The sequence below is a fragment of the Podarcis filfolensis genome (genome assembly GCF_964270895.1).
Source record: "Podarcis filfolensis genome assembly, chromosome: 2".
Lineage (NCBI taxonomy): Eukaryota > Metazoa > Chordata > Lepidosauria > Squamata > Lacertidae > Podarcis > Podarcis filfolensis.
In genome coordinates this window covers 23,122,057-23,147,819 of record NC_139605.1, presented here as the reverse complement: position 1 = coordinate 23,147,819, position 25,763 = coordinate 23,122,057, and the positions used below count along the sequence as shown (strand labels likewise).

General features: G+C 44.7%; 1 protein-coding gene across 4 annotated transcripts in view; it reads right to left on the bottom strand.

The window, feature by feature from the left end:
• Nucleotides 1-21,873, bottom strand: part of PTPRG (protein tyrosine phosphatase receptor type G) — a 538,241-nt gene extending 516,368 nt beyond the window's left edge. For all 4 annotated transcript variants that reach the window (XM_083600381.1, XM_083600382.1, XM_083600384.1 and 1 more), the window contains exon 1: nucleotides 20,727-21,873. In XM_083600381.1, coding sequence (XP_083456507.1) covers nucleotides 20,727-20,811 — 85 coding nt within the window. In that variant the 5' untranslated portion in view covers nucleotides 20,812-21,873. The remainder of the gene's footprint in view (nucleotides 1-20,726) is intronic.
• Between the last annotated feature and the right edge of the window lie 3,890 nt (nucleotides 21,874-25,763).

Here is a 25,763-nt window from a genome sequence, read left to right as displayed (position 1 = left end):
TAAGTAAAATTCAAAGTAGACCCACTGATATTAATGGGCCAGTATTGGTCATTCCTATTAATTTAAATAGGTCTACACCTTGGATGTGGGTGGCACTGTGGGTTAAATCACAGAGCCTAGGACTTGCCAATCAGAAGGTCAGCGGTTTAAATCCCCGTGATGGGGTGAGCTCCCATTGCTCGGTCCCTGCTCCTTCCCGCCTAGCAGTTCAAAAGCACGTCAAAGTGCAAGTAGATAAATAGGTACTACTCCGGCGGGAAGGTAAACTGCGTTTCTGTGCGCTGCTCTGGTTTCGCCAGTCATGCTGGCCACATGAAGCTGTATGCCGGCTCCCTCGGCCAATAAAGCGAGATGTGCGCCGGAACCCCAGAGTCGTCCGGGACTGGACCTAATGGTCAGGGGTCTCTTTACCTTTACTCTGGGATTCAACTCAAAAGCTTTGTCTTTTTCTATTACTATTTTTTAGTTCAAAACTACACTTTTTTTTATATCTAAAAGGTCTTTCCTTCCTTTTTTAAAAAAGGAAGTGTAGATCATAAACAGTCCTAAACTGTGGCAGCCCTAAAAGGACAACAAAAACAAGTTTGTGTTTTAAGTGTGAGACAAGAAGCTCATTAAAAGTGTTGGCTGTGCAACCCAAGAGACACGGCTCTACTGATCCGCAGAGGTGATACAGCATTAAGCTTTCACAGATACGCTCACAGCTCTGCCGGTAGGCCTGGGAATATTTTCACAAGGACTTCTTCTAAAACACACACACAAAAACGCTTTCCTTGTTAATCCCAGGGTTCTATCAAACTTTAGTTCCAAGAGGATATGCTTCACAAATGGAGACCTGTGTGATATTAGCGGAGAGGTTAGATGTGGGAAGTTTACTTCATCACACAACGCGGAATGGACCTTTGTTGCTCAGTGGGTCTAGGATGCCAGTGAGATTTTCATTTTTAAAAAGGTTCAGAATCTTTGCTGGCCAATAGCAGGCCTTGGCAGTGAAACCGCTGCACCTAAAATTATAATACGTTTGCAGCTGCTGGCAAGGGGCTAATGCTCTTGAATCAGCTGTTATGATGCACAGAACAAAACTGCAGACGTGCACACATGTTCAAATTCTAGCCTAGCCTTGCGCTCATTATAGGGTGTCTGTCGGCAAGTCTGTTTCCTTCATCCTTAGTTGTTTATCTAAAAAATGGGAACCAGAATTTAGAAGAGTACTGTAACAATTATTAAGTTATACGTAACAACACACTTGAATAATTGTAATTTGTCCAGGTGGCCTTTAAGATGTGAAGGGAGCCTTTTCAGGAAACTGTGAGAAGCTTCATGATGCTTTCTGACAGGGGTCAGCATACAAACCCTCCATCATTCTCCTTCAAATAGGTGCTACAAGCCTTGAGTTTACCAGACTCCTCAAACTACAATTTATTTTTCCACAAGCTTCTTCACTCCCCCAGGATCCTTCCCCATTGGGACTGCAACTAGTAGGCTCATTTAAGCTCTGTTTACTCTTTTCCTCCTCTGATCAGCTTCTATAACATGGGATCTCCTCACACCAATGTTTCCTTGCCCCTTTCAGAACACTTTGGGCAGAATCATAGAATCGTAGAGTTGGAAGGGACCCCAAGAGTTATCTAGTCCAACCACCTCCGAGGCAGGAAATCTGGGGGAAGAGAGCAGTCATATTATTTATAGACTGTTTTTTCAAACCTCTGGTATGAGACTGTTTGCACTGGGGGGGTGGACTGTAGGGATGGGGGAGAAATTTAATTCAGTTTGGGCAAGCTTGCCTTTAAATGCAAATTACACAATATGTAAACCAAAACACAGCCAGCCATCCTTTGAAATTCACACTTCTCCAAATTTTGCAGTGCATTTCTCCAGCCATATAATGTGCACAAAAATGAATATATTAGTGAAAATAACATAGGGGGGGGGGGGGATTGTATTATTTGGGGCAGAACCAGTTTGGAAAAATACATATATAGTAGGCAAAGTTGTAAAAGAAGAAGTGTATATTAGGATAAATTTGCAATAAAATGACGGTGAATTTTCTTCACATTGATCTTCTTACTGGTTGCAGGGGCGTGGGGGTCAGCAGTGCTAGAAATGGAGATGGCTCTCAAAAACAGGTGGGCTTTTAAGCGATAAGCCATTTCACATGCCTGGGTTAACGTGAAGCTTTGCGTGCTCCCACCGGCGCAAGCTTTTGGGGCTCTGTTCATATATTTCAATCCACACAACTGAGAAGCTGCGGTAGTTCTTCTTCCGGATTATTTTAGGCTCTAATTTACAAACAGAATCAAGAGAAGCAATTAAATGTTAAAGTGCTATCAGCATGTTCTCCTCGAGTGGCACCAACACTGCCACGCATGCCTGCACACGACAGGAACTGAAGGAGTCCAATCTTGACACAGGCGACTGGCTTACAAATTGAAATGCCGTTTCATTACCATTACTCTTAGGCTTTGTGTTGCAGAAAGTCGTAACAGACGGTGTTATAGGTGCCTTGCAGGCAGCACTACATGGGGACGTGGGGCGGGCAGGGACTGAATCAGTTGCAGACCTATAGAAACACCCTTGAGACGAAGGTAGAGTTGTGCCGGATTATTAATCATATTAAATTGCCTTTGTACTTGCAAGTATTTTGTTCCTGAAATCAAAAGAGGAAGGCTTCTTAATTGAAGACCACACTCCTCAACACACCTGCAGACATGCCGCCCCCTTCACAGTTAAACCAAAGAACAACAATATATTCGATTTCACAATCTACTTTTTGCCTCAGAGAGGCCTCTTTCTTCTAAAGAAAGAAAAACAGCTAGAACCTTGCTTTCCTCTGGGTAAAATAGACATCCTTTCAAAAAAACGCTACTAAAAGGGAGGGGGAACCCCGAACACAAAGCCCAGCTGTATAAACAACTGTCAACAAGGAAAACATGAGGTGTCAAACAGACACAGTATGCCACCACATCAGAGGCAACCTTTCAAAATGACAAGCAGCCACCCAAAATGGGGGATATGTGTGGAAAAATGCAGAGCAAAAAGACCCAGAGGGGCTGCACGCAAACACACAACGACAACCCGCGGTTTAGCGTTACGAGGGTTTGTTGCAGTGAGCCTCAAGCTTACATACAACTTACTCTTCCGCTGCCCACAACCATTAGGAGGACTTCAGAACAGCAGACTGAGGGTGCTCCGAGCTGTCACTGTTTCACAGGAAGGATTCAAGCAGCACACACCAGAATATAAAGTTTGCATGATTTAAGTGGGTTAAGGCAAAATTCTTGGCAGCGGATCCATTTGGGGTTTGAGGTTTCGGAAGTAAGGGTGAAAGGTCCTGGAAACTGTGGGGAACCCGTGAAACAATTAACAGGAAAGCCCTGCAATTCTCATCGTAATATAACAACCCTGTAAATTAATCAGCGCAAATGCTCAATAAAGACCAGGCATAGTTTAACCCGTGTATAAGCTTTACGCAAGCAAATCAAGATTGGTGCTGAATAAATATGTCATCTGGAGAAGCTGTAGCTGTAGCTTGTTGTGACATCCAGGCAAATTATGGTTGGTATTAACTATGCTGAATGGAAACAAGCAAACTTGAAACTACAGGTTATGCAGCTGGTTTGTTTTCACTAACCGTACTTAAGATTGAGTCACAATGTAGAGTTTGGACAACACACTAAACTGCTGCTATTTTAAAACAGAAGCAAAAGCTTCTGACTGCCCTCGCAACTCGAGAAGAAGTGGGAGCATGTGAGCCCAAAGCTCACTGCAGCTCATTGCTGTAACACTAAAGTATGGTTAAGCATTGTGCTTGCTGCTGAGTCTGTATTGCTATTAGCCTGGAAAAAGTTATCTTCCTTACTTAAAAGTAAGAGCCGATATCATTGTGTTTTGGGATGGGATCACAGCAGTGCACCATCTTTCAGCGTGTGTGGGAATCATATGAAACCCTCCTCTCCTTTACATAACTATGTGGAATTGCAGGCAGTAATATGGGCTTTTATTGTCTGTGAGGTTTTTTTGCATTTCATAGGATGAATAGTAAGAATGGGTGGATACCAACTGCAAATAAGATTAATAGACAACCTTGGCAGTTTCATTGTTTTCTGCTTTTGTTTACCAAATACAAGTAAAGTAAACCTGCTCAATTAAATCACTTGCTGTCTAGCGCACCAGGAAATTTCCTGATGCAAACTACCCTATGCAAATTTTCCCAAAAATTATCCAGAAAACCCACATCACTGTTTGTAGGGGCCAGGTGCTTTTCCCAATACTATCTTGGATTTCTGTTTCCTACAAATCCAACCTGCGGTGCAATCCTGTGCAAATAAGCTTCACTGAGAAAAATGGGGCTTTACTCCTAGGTAAGTGTGCATAGGATCATGTTATTAAATAGAGAACATGTCAAAGGCAAAGCTACGAAAATTCACTTCTGCAAGGATGGCAGGCTTATTTGGGGCTTCTAAAATTTAAAAGGCTTAAAATACTTAGTCATTTTTAACACGTGGAAAGTTATGGATTTTTTTTGGTCCTGCATTTAACACAAAACAATTTTTTCCCCAACCGCATGCCCCAGATGACAAAAGCACCAAAGAACAAACAGGATTACACATCTTGCAACCAGGTTTTCACAAAGGTAACAGCGCATTTATTCACAGTAAACAAAAGAGGAACACTTCTTCCCTGCATAAACAATGTAGTAAGAAACAATTCCAAGACAAATCACAGTTTCTGAAAGCGCTGTCACAGAGCTCGCACACTTAACACTTACTTAAATAGTTAAAGAATCACAAAAGGTGTTGCAGTGGAATACAAACAGACATACATAACCCATATAATCTGATGTAAGACCCTTGGGCACTGAAGAAAAATAAACAACTAATTTTAGAATCCCGAGGACTCCATAGAATATGATGCAACGCCTATCAACAGGTATGTTCAGGTTATCGTTTCAAAAGCTGCAGCTGGAATTTTTAAGAACCAAGCTCCCCGGCTAGGGGTTCTTTCTATCGTTTTCATTTTTAATCGAGAACTAACACACAGAATATGCCCTTTCACCATACGAACAGAGACAGTCTTCAGGAGTTTGTGAATCTTGACAAGACTCCCGCTACAGCTCTTGTTTGCTTTGCTTTGCTTTGCTTTGCTCTGCAAACTTTCAGAGGATCTGAAAAACTACGGCTTTATAGCCCCATTGTAGATGTTAACAAATAATATTTCTATCCCAACTTCCGGGGCTACGCTTCATCCAATATCAGTCACACTCAAGAGTAGTAGACTACTGAAATTAACAGGCATGACTAATTTAGGTCCATTCATTTCAGCTGGTGTTGGACACAACCCCTCAGTCTTTAAGAGGAACAGTGAGGGACCTATCTGAGAAGACTCCTCACATAACAAAGAAGATCAGGGTTCTACGCTGTGTATAGGGTTGCCAGACCTCCAGGTACGACTTCCAGTCTCTGGATTTACCTGGCTCCTTCCAGGTGGCCTGTGGAGGGCTTGAAACTGCTCTCTCTCCCCTCCCTGCTCCCAATTAACCTCAGTATCCAGGGCCTGCCCCAGGGTCACCCATGGTTCTCAGGTTTGGGCCCCAAAATCTCAGGGTTTAGGATGCTACCAACCTGGAAACTCTAACTGTGTAAGGACTCCAGTGTAACAGACTCCCTACTGTAGATCTTCATCTTCCAACACAGTGAGGAGGGCTGCAGATATAGGGATATGTGAGAAGGGGAGGGCCAACGGGTACAGGAACATATGTGCCTAGGTATAGGAACAAGTTAATTTGGGCTCATGTGGCAGTCACTCTGCTGTAGCTTCTCCCCACATGGAAATGTTAACATCTGGAACCAAAGGCACCCGAATGGGGTCCATCGCACTGCAACTGCCCATCCAAGCACTGACTGGTCAAGAGGAAGGAAGCCAGTCAGACAGACAGGCCCATCCCACCGGCCCTGCCTATGTTGCTCTAGGCTTCCACAACATTGTCCTGACAGCATGGGAAGAAGCCATGTTGAAGAACTGCCTGTGGGATTACGATAATGTGCCACTTCGGAGGGTCTCCTAAACCTAAGGAATGGGGTTTTCAGTGGTACAAGGAGCTACAGGCAGTGGGGGTTAGGCAAACAGATATTTGGAGGCAAGACAGCTGCTCAAACTCTTTCCAAACCATCCACGCCCCAAACAAAATTTTCTCAAAAATCCATTGTTGCTTATGGGGATTAAGCTTCCTCATCAGATAAAGCCAGTCCTTTTCCTGTAAGATTGGGACTTCAGAGCAGCCAAGAAGCCAACAGTTAATATTTATGTTGATGAATTCCCTGGGAATGATTGCTAAATCACTCTGGCAACTGTAAGGGGAGGCCCTAGGGGTCTCTTAGCAACTCTTAGCACCTTTAACAAACTACACCTCCCATAATTCTTTGGGGGAAGCCATGATGGTTTAAAGTGGTATCACAGTGCTTTAAATGTGTGGTGCGGATGTGGCCGAAGTGCGATCAAGTGCGGCCACACGATGGACTCTCGATCAGAGGTGAAAGGAATTGTATCAGCATCTCTTCCTTCCCAAAAGCATGTGCAGAGGGGAGAGGGAGGGTTTGTACAAATGTCTCATTTTGCCTACAAGAACAAGATGAGATAGCCAGTTGATTCTGGTTTCCAAGAGGAAAGCTGTCAGAAGACGGGCTTTTAAAAGCATTATATCAAGAAGACAGGCATGCTCTTCATGAGAAAGGAGGAAACAAAAAACAAACAAAAAAGGCCTTAAAAACACACATACACACAGCTACCACATGACTACATAATACACAGCATTTTGCTGTTAAATACTAGTGTAGACCATCTTGGCTTGTGCTCTCTTTCATTTAGTATCTGCAAGCACAAAGAATGATTTTTATTTTTTTTAAGGTAGGTTAAACACAAAAGCCTCTGAACATTGTGCAATTCCTTTGCACAAGTTCCCAACACTACGGATGAAAAGCAACCTTAATTTCAGAAGCAATTTGCAGATTGTATACAAACACACACACACACTGCTACTTCTTCATCATTTACCGCCACACGCATGCAAAAAAGGACAATGTGCCACAACTGAGACGTCGGGGTTGACGGCAGGTGCAGCCAACTTCCTAATTCTATCAAATGGCCCATCATTCCAATTACGTGACGCTGAAGAACTCAGACAATCCGGTTGCTAAGTGCGCCGAGCGGTTATGTATTCTCGGGTTGCGGGCAACGCATGCAAAACATCATACAATATCCCAGGTTTTGCCTGGAGACTACTGCTTTATTGGAAAGCCAGCTAACTTACATAGCTGCAAGGCTATTCCATTCAATACAAGCAGAGAATAATTCTATGGGTTTTACAGTTACTTGGGTGCCAACCAACCATCTGTCTCTTTCCCCTCATTTGTTCTCCTATATCTTAGGCTCCTTTCCACCTTTAAGCAGAAATATTACATCTCTCTGTGGCACATCATTTTATATAGCGGTAAGCCCATCAGAGAAAGGACAGATCAGTCCTCCAGGGTTTATACAAAACACCACACACACAGGTTGGCTCAGATCTATCGGATTTTATATCCTCAGCTCCACTAGATCCCAGAAGCATACAGAGAAATGGAAGGGAATGTCTGCCATTTTATCATTGAGCCACCTTGGTTTAAGAGGATCAGCAACTGGGTTAAATAAATTGTATGAGCTTTCTTTGAATTTGCATACAAGTGAAACAACGGTTCTGACTAAGGGGAAAACACACACATAACACAGACCTTGTTTTTAGATGTATGCATTTGCTGAAGCAGGCACCATCTTAAGAGAGACATTCCATCTTCTGTGTGCATGCTAATGTTTCTCAAGATGATTACCACCTGCTGTTTCTGTAATTACTTGAATTAAAAATAGCTTTTAAAAAAACCATGATGTCCAATTACTTGAGAGCACCTTCCTGAAAATCAAAGGTGGTTTTTCCCCTCCCTACACAAATCAATTTATCTTGGAAGCAGACAACTAGATCAGGGATAGGTAACCTAAGGCCCGGGGGCCGGATGCGGCCCAATCGCCTTCTCAATCCAGCTCACAGACGGTCCGGGAGTCAGCATGTTTTTACATGAGTAGAATGTGTGCTTTTATTTAAAATGCATCTCTGGGTGATTTGTGGGGCATAGGAATTCGTTCTTTTTTTTCAAAATATAGTCCAACCTACCACATGGTCTAAGGGACGGTGGACTGGCCCACGGCTGAAGAAGGTTGCTGACCCCTGAACTAGATTATACAGTTGACTCCTTAGTGGTGGTTCATGCTTTTCTGTACATGTTGTTTTGCCCCACACCAATATTCTATGAATCCTCAGTATATACTTCCGTCATCAAAAATAACCAGCCGGCTAAATGCTACAATCAATAAAGCAAGTAACCTTCATTAGAAAGATGTCAGAAAGGGACAGGAAAGCAACAAGAAAAACAAAATCCCAGCAGGTTACTTTCAGCTTTGGAATTAATACAAGCCAAAACAGCACAATCCACACACAAAAATGGTACGTTATCAGTAGGCTTGAGGGGAAACCGAAGATTTACAAAAGTACCCCCCCCCCCCAAAAAAAAGCAGGGAAAAACTCAAGTGATGACTGAGCATGCTCACTGGTCAGAATGATGGTCAGCTGAGTGTCGGTTGAAGGAACAGGAATGAAAAACCAGGGATGGAGAATGGGCCTTTTCTGCAGTGGGTCCCCATTTGTGGAATGCTCTCCCCAGAGACGTCTGCCTAGCATCTTCATTACATATCTTTAGTTGCCAGGTGAAAACCTTCATCTTCAACTAGGCCTTTGGCTGATTAACATTCTACAGCCTTTTAAATATGCTTGTAGGAGGGGGGTTATTGCTTTGTTTTTTGTTTTTATTATGTATCTTATGCTCTCATTTTGTATTTTTAACGTTGCTTTTATTTTTATTATGTATTTTTTTTATATTTTGATTTTATGTTGTGAACCAACCCTGAGATCAACAGGTATGCAAATTTAATAAATAATAACAACTAGCATAAAACTCAGTTCATAGCGGAACAGTGCCGAAAAGTCAGAACCGGTATCAGCCGAACTAGATTTTACAGCACTGATTTATGTGAGGATGGAGAAGCTAAGCCCTGGTCTGTCTTTTCAAAATGAGTGTCCTATATTCATGAGCTATCAGAAGGCAAGATTTCATCAAGATAACATCTGAGAGCAAGCTTTCGCAATGTTTTGCGAAATGTGTGTTATTGGTATCTTGCATATTCCTGCTGCTTAGAAAAGCTTTGAAGTGAAAACATAAGAGATGCAAAGCTTTTTATTATATACCGTGTTGTATGTTGTATTATTCTGAGATTTATAACAGTGGTGGCAAGTTTTTTTAAAAAAAAATATTCATGGCTTGCAGTTTAAAAGCTCTATATAATTAAGTCTTGGAAAAAAGAAAAGAAAAAAAACCAACCATGCACACAAAAAGCTTGCAAGCACGAATACATAATCATAAAAGAATCACAGCTTGGTGTGAACATAGCAGCAATTAATAATATATTTCTCAGTAATAAAGTGAAAACTGTAGTAACTTAAAAGCAAACAGAAATTAGACTCCCTCGTAATTCCGCCCATTATAGGCTTCAGCATATTAGAGACAAGTCTTTATTACTTACACCCCAGGCTCAGAAGTCTGCACAGCCAAACAACAACAACTGTGCGCCAGATCTCAGGATGTGTGCATCTAACACAGAATCCAAAATCTGGATCATAATCCTGACCAACTCAAGCAGATTGTGGCTTTGCACTTATTAAGAAAACATACACACAAAAGGCCGCCTTTGTATGCAACAATAAACGATGGTTAACAGATTAGTACTGGGATTGAGCAGAGCACCAGCATGCACTGCCCCAGTACTCCCACTTCGCTCTTGCCCTCGAGCAAAGGGAACAATGCGCCATGACGCCTTACCTTGTTATTACAACTGAACCCAAGATCGTGGTTTGCTTCTCCCATTAAACCATGGTTTGGTCGTGGTTTATACTAAGCAGATGTGCACAGTCCAGAGGAGGAAATAAGGGCCATTTTACACATTACTCAGAGGTGATCCTAGGCTGATCCTTGCAACTGAATATACACAATCAACAGGTCGTTACAGTCAATCACACCCCTGGCATGCCTATGTCTGTACAATACATATATTCGCATACACCTGTTTGTCAAATTCACACACTTGGGCTGTACATGCACACACCTATAGGAAAAAGGAATCTTGTGAAGTAGCTCTAAGACAGAGATCCTGCATCTCTCTCTTGCACACACACACGTAGTTCTTTATCCAAATTGTCCAAATTACATTTTCAGCTCAGTGGTGCCTTACAGGATTGGGACTGTCATGGTGAGGCATATCCAATTAATAAGCGAAAGCAACTACAAAGCATTTTTCTATCTCTCTTCTTAAAGGCTGTAAAGGTACCCCTGACCATTAGGTCCAGTCGTGGACTCTGGAGTTGCGGTGCTCATCTCGCTTTATTGGCCAAGGGAGCTGGCGTACAGCTTCCGGGGCATGTGGCCAGCATGACTAAGCCGCTTCTGGAAACCAGAGCAGTGCACGGAAACGCTGTTTACCTTCCCGCCGGAGCGGTACCCATTTATCTACTTGCACTTTGATGTGCTTTTGAACTGCTAGGTGGGCACGAGCTGGGACCAAACAACAGGAGCTGACCCCATCGTGGGGATTCGAACCGCTGACCTTCTGATCAGCAAGCCCTAGGCTCAGTGGTTTAGACCACAGCGCCACCCGTGTCCCTTTCTTAAAGGCTTACTGCTACCCATATATGCCAAGTCCCAGCTACAAAACTAAAATTAAGGGAGAGGACACACCAAGCTATATAGCAAAGACATTTAACACATCTATACTGATCTTCTTGACTCGCATGGTTAATTTTAATTGAATAATTTCATATCCGAGTGCAGAACTTAAGAAATCTACCCTCAAGGAGCTTGTGTGCCATAGTGACTAAGAGACTGAGCTTCCAATTGGGAAGATGAAAATCTCACCTTCTTTGTTTATTGCGTTTATATAGCTGGCTATCAGTAGGTATCCATTGGTAACTTACAAATAAATCAAACTTTTAAAAATGCAATATTTAATAATTGAGCCATTCTGTCTCAGTCCTGAGATCTGCAATATGTGGGATAATAAATCAGAATTACCAGGAGTGTTGTAAGATTACACCGAGAAAATGCATGTGAATCATTTGAAAGAGCTATATAAATGTTGAATATTGATATTAAAGCTTAACACAACAACATAAGCTGAGCTCTGCTGGGTCAGGGAAATGGCCTGTGTGTTCCAACATCCTGTTATCACAATGGACAACCAGAAGCCTATGGGAACTCCAAAAGCAGGTGGGCCTGGGGGTTTCATAGCCTGTGCTTTTGGAGCCGCTACAAAGCAACACACCCCAATAATAGCATGAATGCCGGAATACCAGGCATTAGTTAGTTTAGTTTATCTCGTTTATAGAATTAATACAATCCAACCCATGAAAAATCCACCAGCTCTTATTATATAGTTTACCTGATGCAAAACTACAAGTTTCAAGAACCAAAGAAAGAAGGTAAGTAGCACATTTGTTTCATTTAAGTCACCAATTTAATTCTTTTAAGTTAGGCACAAACCCCAGAAAGGAGGAGCAGTAAGACCTTCCAGAGCCCTTTCTCTAAGAGCTCTGACAAGCTGGTGCTAAAGGCCCAATCTAGTCTCCCACTAGCAGTCTTTCTCAACCTTGGGTCCCCAGATGTTGTTGAACTACAACTCCCATCATCCCTAGCTAGCAAGGCCAGAGCTCAGGGATGATGGGAGTTGTAGTCCAACAACATCTGGGGACCAAAGGTTGAGAGGCTGATTTAGCCAACTGAACTCAGTCTGCAAGATTCACATGGCCTTTGATATGGGCACATGGGCAGCCAGATGTTTTGAAATCTGTGTTTACATGTGTGTCTCTTCACAAGATGCTTCTGAGTAGCCATTTGCAACCCTTTTCAATGTAGCAGGCCACTTAAAATCAGAACTGAACCGTTTCCAAACTGCCAACGATGGGGCTCTAATCACAATGTGCAGAGCCTTAAAATGCTTTTTCATAACTGAAGCAAAGTCCAAGACTAGAAGTTGCGCAAGTTACAAAGAAAAGCCAAAGTTCTGATTAAAAACGTACAAGGAAATATTTTTTAAAAAATAAAATCCTGGCAATAGAATTTGGGCACTCCAAACATCTAAGGACTTGTAAGCATTCCTGAAGTTGACAATGCCACAACAAGCTCCCAGATGCTAATTTCTTCTTTTCTGAGGAGCTCCACTGCTTCCTCAGTATTTAATTTTGCCAGCCAAAACATCACATCAGGAGTCAAAGGAGAACAGTCATTTGACATGAAGACTTTGTGCAAGATTACTTAATGTACACATGTCACATTTAAAGCGCTCGTGTACCCCAATCTGCAGCAGAAAGCGATTTAGCCCACCTCACTGAAGTAAAACAAACTACCAAAAACACAGAAGGAAAACCACTTCACCAAAACATCCCCAAAGAACTGATTCTGCTAATACTCTCATCCCATATCAGCCCAGCTGATTTACATTTTTTTATTATCATTATTATTTCCACATGCAGATACCTGCATTTAAGGGTTGCATTTGACAGTGTTGCTCAGCTGAAAGCAATGCTTTTTTAAAATAATCAGAATCACAGGAAGGAAGCAGCTTTTGGCTACCCTCTCCCCAGCAGCCCCTCCCTACACACACCTCTCTCAATCTGCTCTGCAGGGTTGAGGGACACTCCAGAACAGACTGGGGAGCATGGAGGGCTGCAAAGGGGAGGTGGAACGGCTGGAAACTGCTTCCCTCCCTGTTGCTCCATCTGCTGAGCATCACTGCTGGATGCAGCCTCTGTTTCTAGAGGACCAGCTACAATCAATTTGTTGCACAGCAAAAACACCTAAGAGGCAAGCTGAAGACTTAAGTTATTGTGGTGTAAGATTTTGTGGGCCAGAGTCCACTTCAGCCAGATACATACATGCAAACGTAACTTTTGTTCCACACATTAAGTGGCCCAATAAATGTGCACAAAACGAGGACACGTAAATGAAAGCCCTGATACTGGTATTCAGTTACACATCTTATGCTCCATTTCCCCCAGAAACTGGCAGCGTACTATTTTCATTCCACCACTGGATGTGCCGAATTTCTGTTTTCCCCTCCCTCCCTCCAAACCCCCTCGCTGCATTTCCTAAGGATGCACAGTTTCCAAGACTGCTTGAAGGTTTCAAAAGCTACATCCCGGCATCATTAACTGAAAAACCAGCTTCTGTAAGCCTGCTGGTGGATATCAAACTCTCCTCTCAGCTTTTCCTCTGAAGCCTGCTAGCCAGCTCATCTGCCACTGCCTGGGAAAAAGAAGAGAGACATTTGACATTCTTAATCTGCAAGGACTTCATTAGGCACTACCGGAAATATAAAGTATGGCGAGGAGCCGGGGGTGCGGGGGAGACAATTGAAAGGAAAGCCACCATTAAAATGTAAGATGTTTCATCTCCATAAGGCGATAGGAGTTAACACAAGTCTTGGAGGGCCCTCTCCTGTACATTCCATACTTTCCAAGAGACAACACACACACACACATTTGCTGTAGACAAACGCAAATAAGCCCAGTTTTCCAAACACATTTACAGAGAGACACTTCTATAGCTCAGAAGAATACTCAGCAGGAGAATATAAAACTCAAAATAAGTTTTCATTCAGAAACATGAAAACCAAGATATAAAATCATGCCTTTCAAAAGTTTACGGATACAGTGAGGACATTAAAACCATACAATGTCCAAACCAAGCAGGATTTATCAAATGATTATAAATCTGCTCCACAAAGTATATTTTGTGTGCAGCCCAAATCAGAAAGCCCAGGGCAGAAAAAGAACAACTATGGTAAGTGGTTTGCTTGTATGTACTCTCACACATGCCAATAAATATTATTTTACAAATGCAGACACAGGCCATAATCTAACAGAATCTTAGGAGCACTTAAGCCTATTGATTTCAATGGGATTAAGACAGTGGATTATGGCACATACAACATTGTGAGATGGCTACAGAGTGCCTGCTGAAAAAACAGGTCCTTTCTTCAAATACAAGGTTGAGGTCCAAATCAGGTATCTTTTTTTAAATTCTTATCTCTTAGCATATGCCATTCTCTTCGGGACACTGCATATGTTCCACCAATGCCACAAGAATTTAATCATTCTCCACCATGCACTGTACGATGCTAGTTATTTTTGCAGGTATTCATGTACCTACTACGAAGTGCCCTATATAAAGAATGCAACGTGGGAGAGGGAAAATGAACTTCCAACATTGTTCGCCTCTTGCTAGTAAACACTATTGCTCTAAGTAGCTTCTTTCTGGGAGAGAAAAGGAACGCCACTGACTGACACATCTGATCAATGATAGAGAACACTTGTGCTTCAGCCCAACACGATGTTAGGCTTACTTCGGTGCAAGTCTGCTGAAATGCACATCATCAAGGAGTCACCAGCTTTCATTAAATATGGCTTCTTCTTCTTTTTAAACTAGCGGGGAGTGTATGTGCCTAATTTCAAAAGCAGAATTATTTGCAAAACAGCCTAAAATGCCTAACACAACTATTATTCATAGTTTAGGTAGGAACGTACTTCCCGGACGTTATGCGTGCCAGAACAAACAGCCTGTCAGTATTTGCATTTATTTATTTATTTGTTCAACTTCTAAACAACAGATTTACGGCACAGTCCTAAACAATAAATCCTCAGAAACAAGGCCCCCAACCTGTTCCAGGTTCAACTAGACTTAAGCACTGGTAGGTGTGTGCTGAACTGAAGCCTTGGATGTAGAAATGGTGACAAGTCCTTTGCCATGATGCAGCCTTGCAAATAAGTTACCAGCCTACTAATAATAAAAAACAAAAAACCTACAGGATCATGTATGCCCCCTTTAGCTTTTAGGTTAAGGGACGTCGTAGGAGGGATGTTTTGCACATTGTTTCCCTATGCGATCATTAGATACAATTCTTACTCACCACAAGCAACCAAGCTATTGCTTATTTACAGGCTTGCCCTATTTCCTGCCCCATAAATACTTCTGGGATCTCCCACCAGTGTGTGTGTGTGTGTCTCTATGTTGCACTGCCTTTCCTGAACAGCTGCTACCCCGTACCTTACCATGCACTTGTAAAACCTGCCAATTCCTGCGGTACATTAGCACATTTCACCAGGTGGGCCAATGCAAATGTTTTGCAGGCGATGTGCAGCATCCATCAGGTAAAGTGAGCACGTAGTTCCCTTCCTCCCAGTAACCAAGGCTGATGTTTTAGCGTGCTCATTTCAGGACAAAGCGTTGTTATGCTATTTTATATCTCGCAAGAACTTGGCTAAGAGTAGAAATAATCACCCCCTCTCTCTGTAATTTGGGCTGCTAAGCACATTATAACATACCTGCTTTTGTGATATGCTGACATTGAAAGAGACTTGAACAGCTATGTGTTGGCCAGAGATTCCCCACTAATAGCTACTTCAAAGCCTGACATCAGCCCTCCTCAAGTGTTCAGCCCAAACACACCAATGGCTAAAACTAGGGAGGGGCTCATCTCAGTCCAACCTCGACCTTCCTGCATTGAAAGGGAAGCGCTTCTAAGCACATTCAGCCAAGCACGCTTAGACCTTCAGATCTTCCCATTCAGTGAAGGTACGTGTTTGATGGACTTGGTAATGAAGCATGTATAGTGGTACCTCGGGTTAAGTACTTAATTCGTTCCAGAGGTCCGCTCTTAACCTGAAACTGCTCTTAACCTGAGGTACCACTTTAGCTAATGGGGCCTCCCGCTGCTACTGCGCCGCCAGAACACGATTTCTGTTCTCATCCTGAAGCAAAGTTCTTAACCCAAGGTAATATTTCTGGGTTAGTGGAGTCTGTAACCTGAAGCGTATGTAACCTGAGGTACCACTGTAGGTACCTTGGAGTGATGTTTCAAATGCACCCCTCCACTCCCTCTCTCTTTGCATGTTAAGGCTGAGGGCTGTCATCAGCATCCATTCCCCTACATCTTGATTCCACAGGTGCTACCACCTCTAGCAACCCTCTTGCACCACATCTTAACAAAGGTGGCATCCAGCATCCTGAGTTTTTGGCTGGTCTTGGTAACCCGCCCAGATGTGTAGCTCCCCGACACTGTTGTTCCACCAATGTGGGGAAGTCTCTTCCTTGACACCACATTGAACTTCCAGTACTTCCAAAGCGTAACATGGCCACAGAGAGCTCCGGAGAAGGACCTGCCAGGAGGCTGGAAGAACATTTACCATGGCAAGTGTGGCAAGTGAATCTGTAAGCCCCTGGTATGCAGAAAACCGTCCTACCATTCTAACACACCTGACCCGCTGTGTGTGACAACTGTATTTGAAGAAACAGCAAAACACTAACTTTTATGGCAGTTTGCACATCAAGTTAAACCACTCTGATTGTTGAAGTACGATTTAATGCAAACAAGTTGCCTGTTGGTGGTGCAAGCTGCTCAAATGTCCCTGTTCTGATCTTCCAGGCGCAACAAACCTTGGCTTGTTGTGCTGTCAGAACCTGCAGTCGTGGTTTGTTTCCCCTACGTGCCCAGGTTCAAATGGCATGACAAGCCAGGGCTGCTACTCCCAGCACAGCTAGGAACAGGGGAGCAGCGAAGCAGGGGACTTTTGAGCAGTGTGCACCCCAGCAAACTGTTCATTCACATTAAACCGTAGTTAAACATTAACTATGGTTTTATGAGATATGAGGACCAGGCCTATTAAATTGATTCACACAAGGAATCAGGCCAACAGTCCTATCTAAGCTAGTGCTGTATACCTTTTCTGGAGATAATTCTCCAGGACAAGGTCTCAAGCAAATATCTTTCTCAGTCCTGCACGTGGAAGTCCTCTTAACTGGAAAAACCAAGGATCGAATCTGTGTGCTAAACATGTGCAATAACCTCCCTAATTCATAACCACAAGCACTCTTCATAAGATACAGCTTGCCTTTGAACAAAGATTCCTCAAACCTAAAACTGAACCTTCTTTTATCCATTATTGTTGTTAATATGCCGCACATCTCAGAAGCCACATCTCCCACACACGAGTGCAAGCGGAACAAATCCGCATGAGTCTGCGATGCAAGAAGTGTCACATAGTCCAAATTCCATTTATAATTTTGCAGTCCTTACAACGGTGTTGTATGAAACTTACATCAATGTGTGTTTTCTTAAAGCGATCCCATAAGCCTGCCTTCCAGATGTAATTACTGCACAATATATATCAGAATCAGAAAGAAAGGCTTCACCTGTACAGGCGAGACTGAGAAGAAATCAATATAAAGAAGATAAATGCTTCTTCTCGAGGACTGCAGAATTTCAAAGTGAGAAGTTTTAAGCCCCCTTTCTCCACCTTCTACAACCTTTTTTGAGTCAAATTGAAGAAGCTACTAGAACAGGATGAGGAACCTGTAGCCCAACAAGATCTGAATGGCCATGCATGACGTCCTTCATCCATGACCAGCTCTCCATGCTTACCGAGGCTGATTAAGAGTCCCCACTCCCACTTCAAGATATAATTTCAGATGCAGTTGAACTATTTCTATAGATGTCCAGCTTTGGTCTTTTACAGTACAATCCTACGCATGTTTACTTGAAGTTAACCACACTGTACTGAATAGAGATTACTCTCAGCTTGTGTGTGTGCATGCACATGTATAAAATTGCAGTTTTTTAAAACATCTTTCTTTTCCCCACCCAGTTACACTTTTATTTCAACCCATAAAATGAACCAAGATAAAAAGATGGCATCAAAAAGGTCAATGTCACAAAACTTTCTGCTTTTAATCTTGGCTATAAAGAGGTGCTAATAAAAAAAAAGTATTAAAAGCCTAATAAAAGCAAGCCACAGCATTGTGGAAGTTCCTGTGGGAGAGGGGGTATAGATGAGAATCATATCAAGTAACTGTAGGGTTTCCTAAAGTTAGACTGCAATCCCATTCCATACCCACTTAAGAGTACGTCCCATTGAATTCAATGGCGTTTCAATTCCTAAGAGATGTCTTCACATGGTTCCCTTACTATCCCAGTTTGAAGGTCCCCATCTACCTGAAGCAAGTCTGCAAAGCAATCCTGCACATAAAGTAAGTGCCATGGAGTTCAATTGGGGCTTTCTCCCACTTGAGCAGGTACAGGATTGCAGCCTGCTCCGTTGATCTGAATTGGGTTTTTCTTGGACATGTATAGGATTGTTCTTTTAAGTGAACAAGTCAACCAAATAACCTTTTAAGCATTGTGTATATGCATTTTTGTGTGTGTGTGTGTGTGTGTGTGTGTGTGTGTGTGTGTGTATGGATGCTGATGAGATGCCTTGTGTAACAGGGGCATCATCCTTCAGGCAAATTTGCTAGCTACTCGCCCCTACCAGAAAGAAAATAAGAATGAATGAAAGAAGTTGATCATGGAAATGAATTCATTGGCAGTTGTTCTGTTTTTTTACACTTCCTTAGTAATACACAGGCAGGTTTCAGATATTCCTGTTTCCAGCTGTGGCAATCAACACTGTGCTGAAATGAAATGCAGAAGGATATGGTGTGTGATTAAAAAAAACCATACCTTCACAGCACTTGGAAGGGTTAATGCTAAATTTAAGAACAGCTCTTTCTCAGGAGATCTGTGTGCATATGTTGGGGGACTTTGGGGATATGTGTTGAACGAAATCCACGAAAAGACTGAAGCTCTGCAGTGCCTCTATTGGTCCATCTATGTTACTGTATATGGTGGGAAAGGGGAGGGGGCAGAGAAAAACTCTCTCTCTCTCCTCCAAGCTTTCCTGACATTTTTAACTTTTCTCAGCTCCAGGCTCAAGCCTGCAAAAGGGGAAGAGGGAGCAAGTTTGCTGCGCTCTGCAACTGTTGGAGATTCTTGCCTTAAACCAAGGTTTTCCACTGTGCCTATGAAGTGGGGGAAACAGCAAATGCAATCATCTTCCCCCGCACTCCCACCTCCACCCGCCCACATTTAACACAACACACCACGGAGGCAAAAGACTCAAGTAAACGCCCAGCAGCCTGGGAATGATTTTTGGCCATGCCCAGTTCTCCAGAAAGAAGGAAGGGTGGGGGAGAGATTTTTAGGCCAGCCAGTCTCCTGTGCTTTTCAGAACCCCCAATTCTCCTGCACCTCCTTATCTAGGATCTGACCTTCCTCCAGTTCTAACTCATTAACACCGCCCTCCTCACTCACCCCCCATCAAGGTCAAATGATGCGACACCAGCCCAGCTTAACAGGCTGAAAGGTGTGCAGAACCGCAGCAGGTAAAGGTGGAAGAGGTCAGGGAGGTGGAAAGGAAAAGGGTTTATCATCAGGACCAGCATCGGTGTCAGAGGCTGACGCCCAGCTGTTATCTCTCCTCACCCAGGTGGCATGGCTGGAACCCACTGCCTGTGCACACACAGCCTTTAGCACAGAGGAGGGAAAACGCACCCCCCCCCAAAAAAAAGACACACACACACACACAGCTGGCATTCCTACTCTGCGATGCCTAGGGAAGCACTGCACCAAATCTGAGATCTCAGCAGGGCGAGGGAAAGACTACAAAAGGGGAAAGGTGTGTGTGTGTAAAAAAGGGGGGAGGGGATGTCCACTCTCTTAACCCCCTCCCAAAAAAGAGATCACGATGGAGGAGTTTAAGGGGAGGGGTGCAACCCCCGAATTTTGGGGTTTGGCTGCCTGCTCCTCCTGGAAATTCACCAAGCAGGAGTGGGTTTGTGGGTTGTTGTTGTTTTTTTCGGGTGGTGGGGTTGGAGAGATTCTATGTGGCTGCTAAAAGGGTAGAGATAAGGCGAGCGGATAGGCGGCAGTACTATTATAGCGGCAGTCCTATTAGACACACACACACACACACACACACACCCGGTCGAGGAAGGGAGAACAGCGCTGGCGGGCACAATCACACACAGCCACTCATCACCGAGGCAAGGCTGGATGGGATCACACTACGCTGCTACACGCTGAGCACTGCGGGAGGAGCGCCGGGCTCGCTCGCTCGCTCGCTCTCTCCTTCATTGATTTGCCACAAGTATAGAGCGGGTGATGGGCTGGAGTAAGGAGGGAAGAAACCGGAGGTTGGTTGTTAGTTGGGGGAGGAAGAAGGGAGGAAGGAGAGAAAGAGAGAGAGAGGTGGTGGTGGCAGGAGAAGTTGCGAAGAGTGGTGCTAATGGGCTTGAGGTTTTGTCCTCCATTCTCCAGAATCTCCCCATCCAAATAGGGGTATCCTATTTGGAAGCGATATTCCTTTTCGTTATCCTCAGATCCCGAGTTTCACACGCGCACACGTATTTTCCAACAAGCAGCAGCCAAACACGCCTTCCTAGGAGAGAGGAGGGGGGATCGGGTAGATCTATAGATGTACTGGGTCGGTTTGAGGGGGGGAGCACGCCCTCCCCCCCCCTTTTGGTCCACACAGTGACAGCACACACACACACAAATGGGGGCGACTGGAGGGGACGTGTAAGCGCAACGGAAAGACGAGACACACGGATCGCGAGGTAGAGAGAGAGAGAGAAAAGATTTTGCCCCCTCTTTCTCCCCCCCCCCCCACAAAAAAACCGCTTTAAAAAATAAAAAATCCATCCCATATTAAGATTTCCACTCACCGGGGAAACACACCACGTAATGGAGCACGGAGACGGTGATTTTCAAGAAAAAGATCCAGCAACACGGTTGCAGTAGCCTCCGCATCTCCAAAGCCGCACATCGAAACAAACAGAAGGGGGTTCTCTCTTAAGTATATTTTTAAAAATTCAGAAGGATGAGGATTCCACATACACCAGAAAAATAATAATAATGTGTGAGAGAGAGATAGAGAGAGAAGGTGCGGGGGTGGGAAACTTGTTGAAAATAGTATTTTCTGAAAAAGTTGCACACTTTCCTGCCCCGTCTCTGGAACAAAAAAAAGAGCGGGGGAGGGTGGGGGTTAACCCGAAAAAGAAAAAGAGGGAAGCCGGAGCGATGGACCAACCCCCCCGCCCCTCACTATTAAAAATAATAATAATAGCAAATTGGCGCGCGCGCGCGCAGCCTCTTCCTTTCCGTCTTCTCTGCCCTGAATTTGTGCCTCTGGATGTGTGCAAAGATAAAAGAGTCCCGGAGTTCAGCAGACCCGCCGCTCCAGGCCTCGGGAGCAAATGCTGGCAGCAGGGTGAGGAGGCGGAGGGACGGGACTCGGGAGCCGAGAGCTCACAACTTCCCTCCAGCCCGCAAAAACAGCAGCAGCGCCGGCGCCGGGGATCGGTGGCTAGCGAGCGCCTCGGCTGGGCTCGGACTCTCTCCTCTCGCCTTCATGCGGGCAGCACCGTGCAAGGCCAAAGGGAAGGAGGCATTCTTGCAAACAGCAGTCGGAGCAGTGGCGGCGGCGGCGGCGATAGTAGCAAAATCCACTCCCCAGCCCCAGCGATCGAGGGCTTGCAGCAGCAGCGGCGGCGGCGGCGGCGAAGAGTCGGGCTGCCCGGAGCAGCTCTCAGTCCATCCCGCTGCTAGAAGTTGGGGCTCCGGAGCAAGCTGGCGAGGAAGAGTCAGGCAGGAGCTGCTGGAAGCTTTCCATTCTTCCATACAGGAAGTAACATGTGAGCCTAGATCCTGGCTGAGACTTTAAAGCGGAGAGGGAGAGGGAGCGGAAGGGAGAGAGAGGAGAGAGGAGAGGCGGGGGCGCGCAGGGGAGGAGGGGGGAAAGGGGGGTCTCGGCTTGGCGCGCACTCGAGGCTCTTAAAGCGGCAGCGCCCGCTCGCCTCGCTCTCGTCTCCGGTTCTGCCGGCGAGCCGGAGGAGGGAAAGGGAAGGCAGAGCGCGCGCGCGTGTGAATTTCGGGGAGAGAGCTTTTTATGCTTGTTTGGAGACACGCCGTTTCCTTGCACGCGCACGTTTCCACTGTGCACATTCACACACACACACCCAGCAAGCGATCCTCTTGTGAGAAGGGAAATCCTGGAGGGATTTCGTTTCCACGTTCGCGCACGCGTTTCGCAAAGCTCTCCAGCACGCCTCTCTGCTAGCAAGGGACGTTTCTTGCAGCCGCCGTCGTTGACGCCTCTCTCGCCCTTGCCAGGCGTGCAGGCAGTGTCCGGCGACGAGGCAGGCAGCGGCACACGCCTGCAAAAACTTCTCTCGCACTCCTCTTCGGTGGATTCCTACACGTGTCCTTGCACGCACGTGCGCACACAGCCCTTTCGCGTTCGCTCAGTTGCCACACGCTGGACGGCTTCGCACACTCGCATCCCGCGCTGGAGACACAAAGGGGATGTTCTCACTCGCTCCTTCGCGGTATTTCGAGAGATCAAGCCAAGACGAGCGAATATATTGCACAATATTCCGTGCACCACGAAGACGTCACTGTTCGACAGTGGAACGGACTCCCACGAGAGGCGGTGGACTCTACTTCCCTTGGAGGTTTTTAACCAGAGGTTGGATGTACCACCCGTCACGTATGATCTAGCGGAAGATTCCTGAATTTCAAGGGGTTGGACTAGATGACCCTCGGGGTTCCCTCCCAACTCTACAATTCTGTGATACCCTTTCACAGTTACTTCCTTATATACATTCATTTTGTTTCTCCCACCAGGCAGAAAAAGGGAAATCTCTCTCCCCGCCCCCCGTCCAAATACAATCTTTCTGCCTCACGGACACATACGAGTACTGTATTCGCACTCTCACGCGTGCACACGCAGCCGTCGCTTTGTGCTGAACGCTCCACGCATTACTTACTTACACGCATACACCCTCCCACGCACTTTCAGGCACACTCTTTCACACACAGAAATGTTTCCCTCTATTCTCTTTCTTCCTCGCACGCACACACTCTCCCTGCACTCATGCACACACACAAACTATTTTCATGTACACATCCCCGCTGGATGCATATAACCATATTCATTCGCACGCTCCTCCTCACACACACTTGCTGTAATGGACGGGGTAGCAAATATCAAGCAAATATTGAACGCGCTCCCTCTTACACATGACAGACAGACACACACACATACAGAGAGAGAGAGAGAGTCTTTCTGCATGGCAAAAGCCTGCGGATTCATCCCCCAGCCCCTTTTGCAAAATCAGGCCGGCTGCATATTTTTTCAATTTCCTGACAGCAGGGGGACTTAAAGCAATATCGATCCATTTAGCACCGGGGTCTTTTCTAACAAGTGCAATACAATAGCTAGCACCTGGATGTGTTTTTACTAAACAGTTCTAATCCGATCGAGCATCATAAAATAATGCAGACATATGTGTCTGTGTGGGGGTGGGTTGGTTTATTTTTTAAGCCAGACCCACAACATTTTTGGAAGATCCCAGCATTGCGATATGAGCAGTGGCGGAGAGGTTAAAAGGAACCTTATAGCTGTGATCAGAACGAAGCAGAGCCCAGAGGCTAGGCTGATCTCTGGAAAGATAGGAGGGAGCGATTTCCTTTTTAGCCCATGCGTTTAAATAAAAAGCAATCCGGGAGAGGCGTTCTGGAGGAAATGCCTTATCTGTAATGAGTTTTGTCCCTTCCTTTAGACTGGGAGATTTTATCGAGTTTTAGTTATAAGCAGCGCAGTATTTTGCCTTTATGCTGCTCCTAACTAGTGCCTGGGAGCTGAGACTCCCTCCCACCCCTGCCGGATAAAATGTATAATTGAGTCAAGATAATTTGGCATTTGTAATTTTTCTTTAAAAGGAAAAAAAAGCACATCTCACACTTATCTAAATTGTATCTCTTTGAAGCTACTTGTACTATTATACCACCTTCGATACGTGTATTGTTGTTGTTATTATTATTTATTTATTTTAAATGCAAAATTAATTATATGCAATGCAGCTGCAGCAAGTGTGCCAAAAAAAAATAAAAATCTGAAAACCTGGAGTTTTGAGAGTTCCAAAAGTATTCTGAGCATTTCTATAACTTCACACAGAACATTATGCATATGGCTGGCCAATGTGTCTCTCTCCCCAACCCCCCATGCATTTTTGGTGAAGCAAATTATTCAGGGGTGGGTGGGAACCATAGCTCAGTGATAGGACACCTGCTTTGCATGCAGAAGGTCGCAGGTTCAATTCCTGGCAACTCCAGGTAGGGCTGAGAATGTCTCCTGCCGGGTCTCACTCAGTCTAAGGCAGTTTACTGTGCTCCTAACCCGCAATCTGGGTATTTATCAAATGTATAATATGGATAAGGTGTTTTGATGCAGGGCTGCCTTGCAATCATATGAATATCACCACTATTATTGTTCAGGTTTATTATTATTCTTGCTTGCCCTTCACCATGATGCCCCAGAGCAAGTTACAACAATGCAAAATGCGGCATTACAATCAGAACAATTGAAAACAATATGCTTCTTCACTCAGAAACAACCTCTGATACTCTGTGGAATGTACTGCTCCCATTCACTTACACCCAACTTATATCCACTTAAAACCCATCTGAAGTGAATGGCACTTGCCTTGTGAGTAAACAGGTCTACGGTTGAAATGTTGCTTAAAAAAATAAAAAGGCATGCCATTCTGAAAAGAAATGATTTGCCCCACTGCCGCCAAAAAAAAAATGCTATGGGAAAGGACTTTTCTATTAATATTCTGGTGCCTTTTAATTCTGGGTTCACCTGTACCTCCAACAGAGAGTTCCAGATAGCTCATTTGGTAGACGCAAGACTCTTAATCTCGGGTTTATGGGTTCAAGCCCCATGTTGGGCAAAAGATTCCTGTTAGATGACCCTTGTGGCCCCTTCCAACTCTACAATTCTAAGATTCGATGAAATTCTCAGAGATCCCTGGAAAGAGGGATTGACTGCGAAACCACTCTGAGAAATGTTGCTCTGTGAGGTGAATAAGGCTCTCCTAACAACACCCTTAACAGCTCCAAGGATCTTTTGGCGGGGAGCTGTGGCTGTTTGAAGTGGTATGGTACTGCTTACGAGAGGCAGAAAAAGGAGGAGTAATTTTATGTATGCACAAAGATAACTTGAGGAGCTCAGAAACATGGCAACACAGCAACCAGCTGTGTGTTCATTTTACCTAGTACAGTCATACCTTGGAAGCTGAACAGAATCCGTTCCGGAAGTCCAAAGCATTCAGAAACCAAAGCATGGCTTCTGATTGGCTGCAGGAAGCTCCTGCAGCCAATCGGAAGCCACGGAAACCCTGTCGGACGTTTGGCTTGTAAAAATAGTTTCCAAACCGGAACAGTCACTTCCTGGTTTGCGGCGTTCGGGAGCCAAAACGTTCAGGAACTAAGCTGTTCCAAAACCAAGGTACGACTGTATTTGACCAATAAGCTGAAGTTACCTGGAAGAGGAGGGACAGTGTGGTGGCAAGGTGAGAGCTGTGTGGGCACACCAGGTTGGATCTGACAGTGCCCAGACCTCACCACTGGCCTGCCCCCCCACCCTGGTAAGCTGCACTGATACTGCCAAGAGAGCAGCTCTGCCCTACATGGACTGCTACTGCTGCTTCCTTGATGCAAAGCATTCCAGCCTTACTAAATAGCTATAAAACCGCACTGGTGATGGAAGGAGAAGAGACATGGACCCCTGTCTACCACACACACCATTTCTGTTGGAACTGTGCCTCAGGCGGTTGACTAGCACAAATAATACTTCTAAGGCCATGTTCACACCATGCCTTATGATGCCACCTTAAACGGTTGTGTCTTCTCCACAA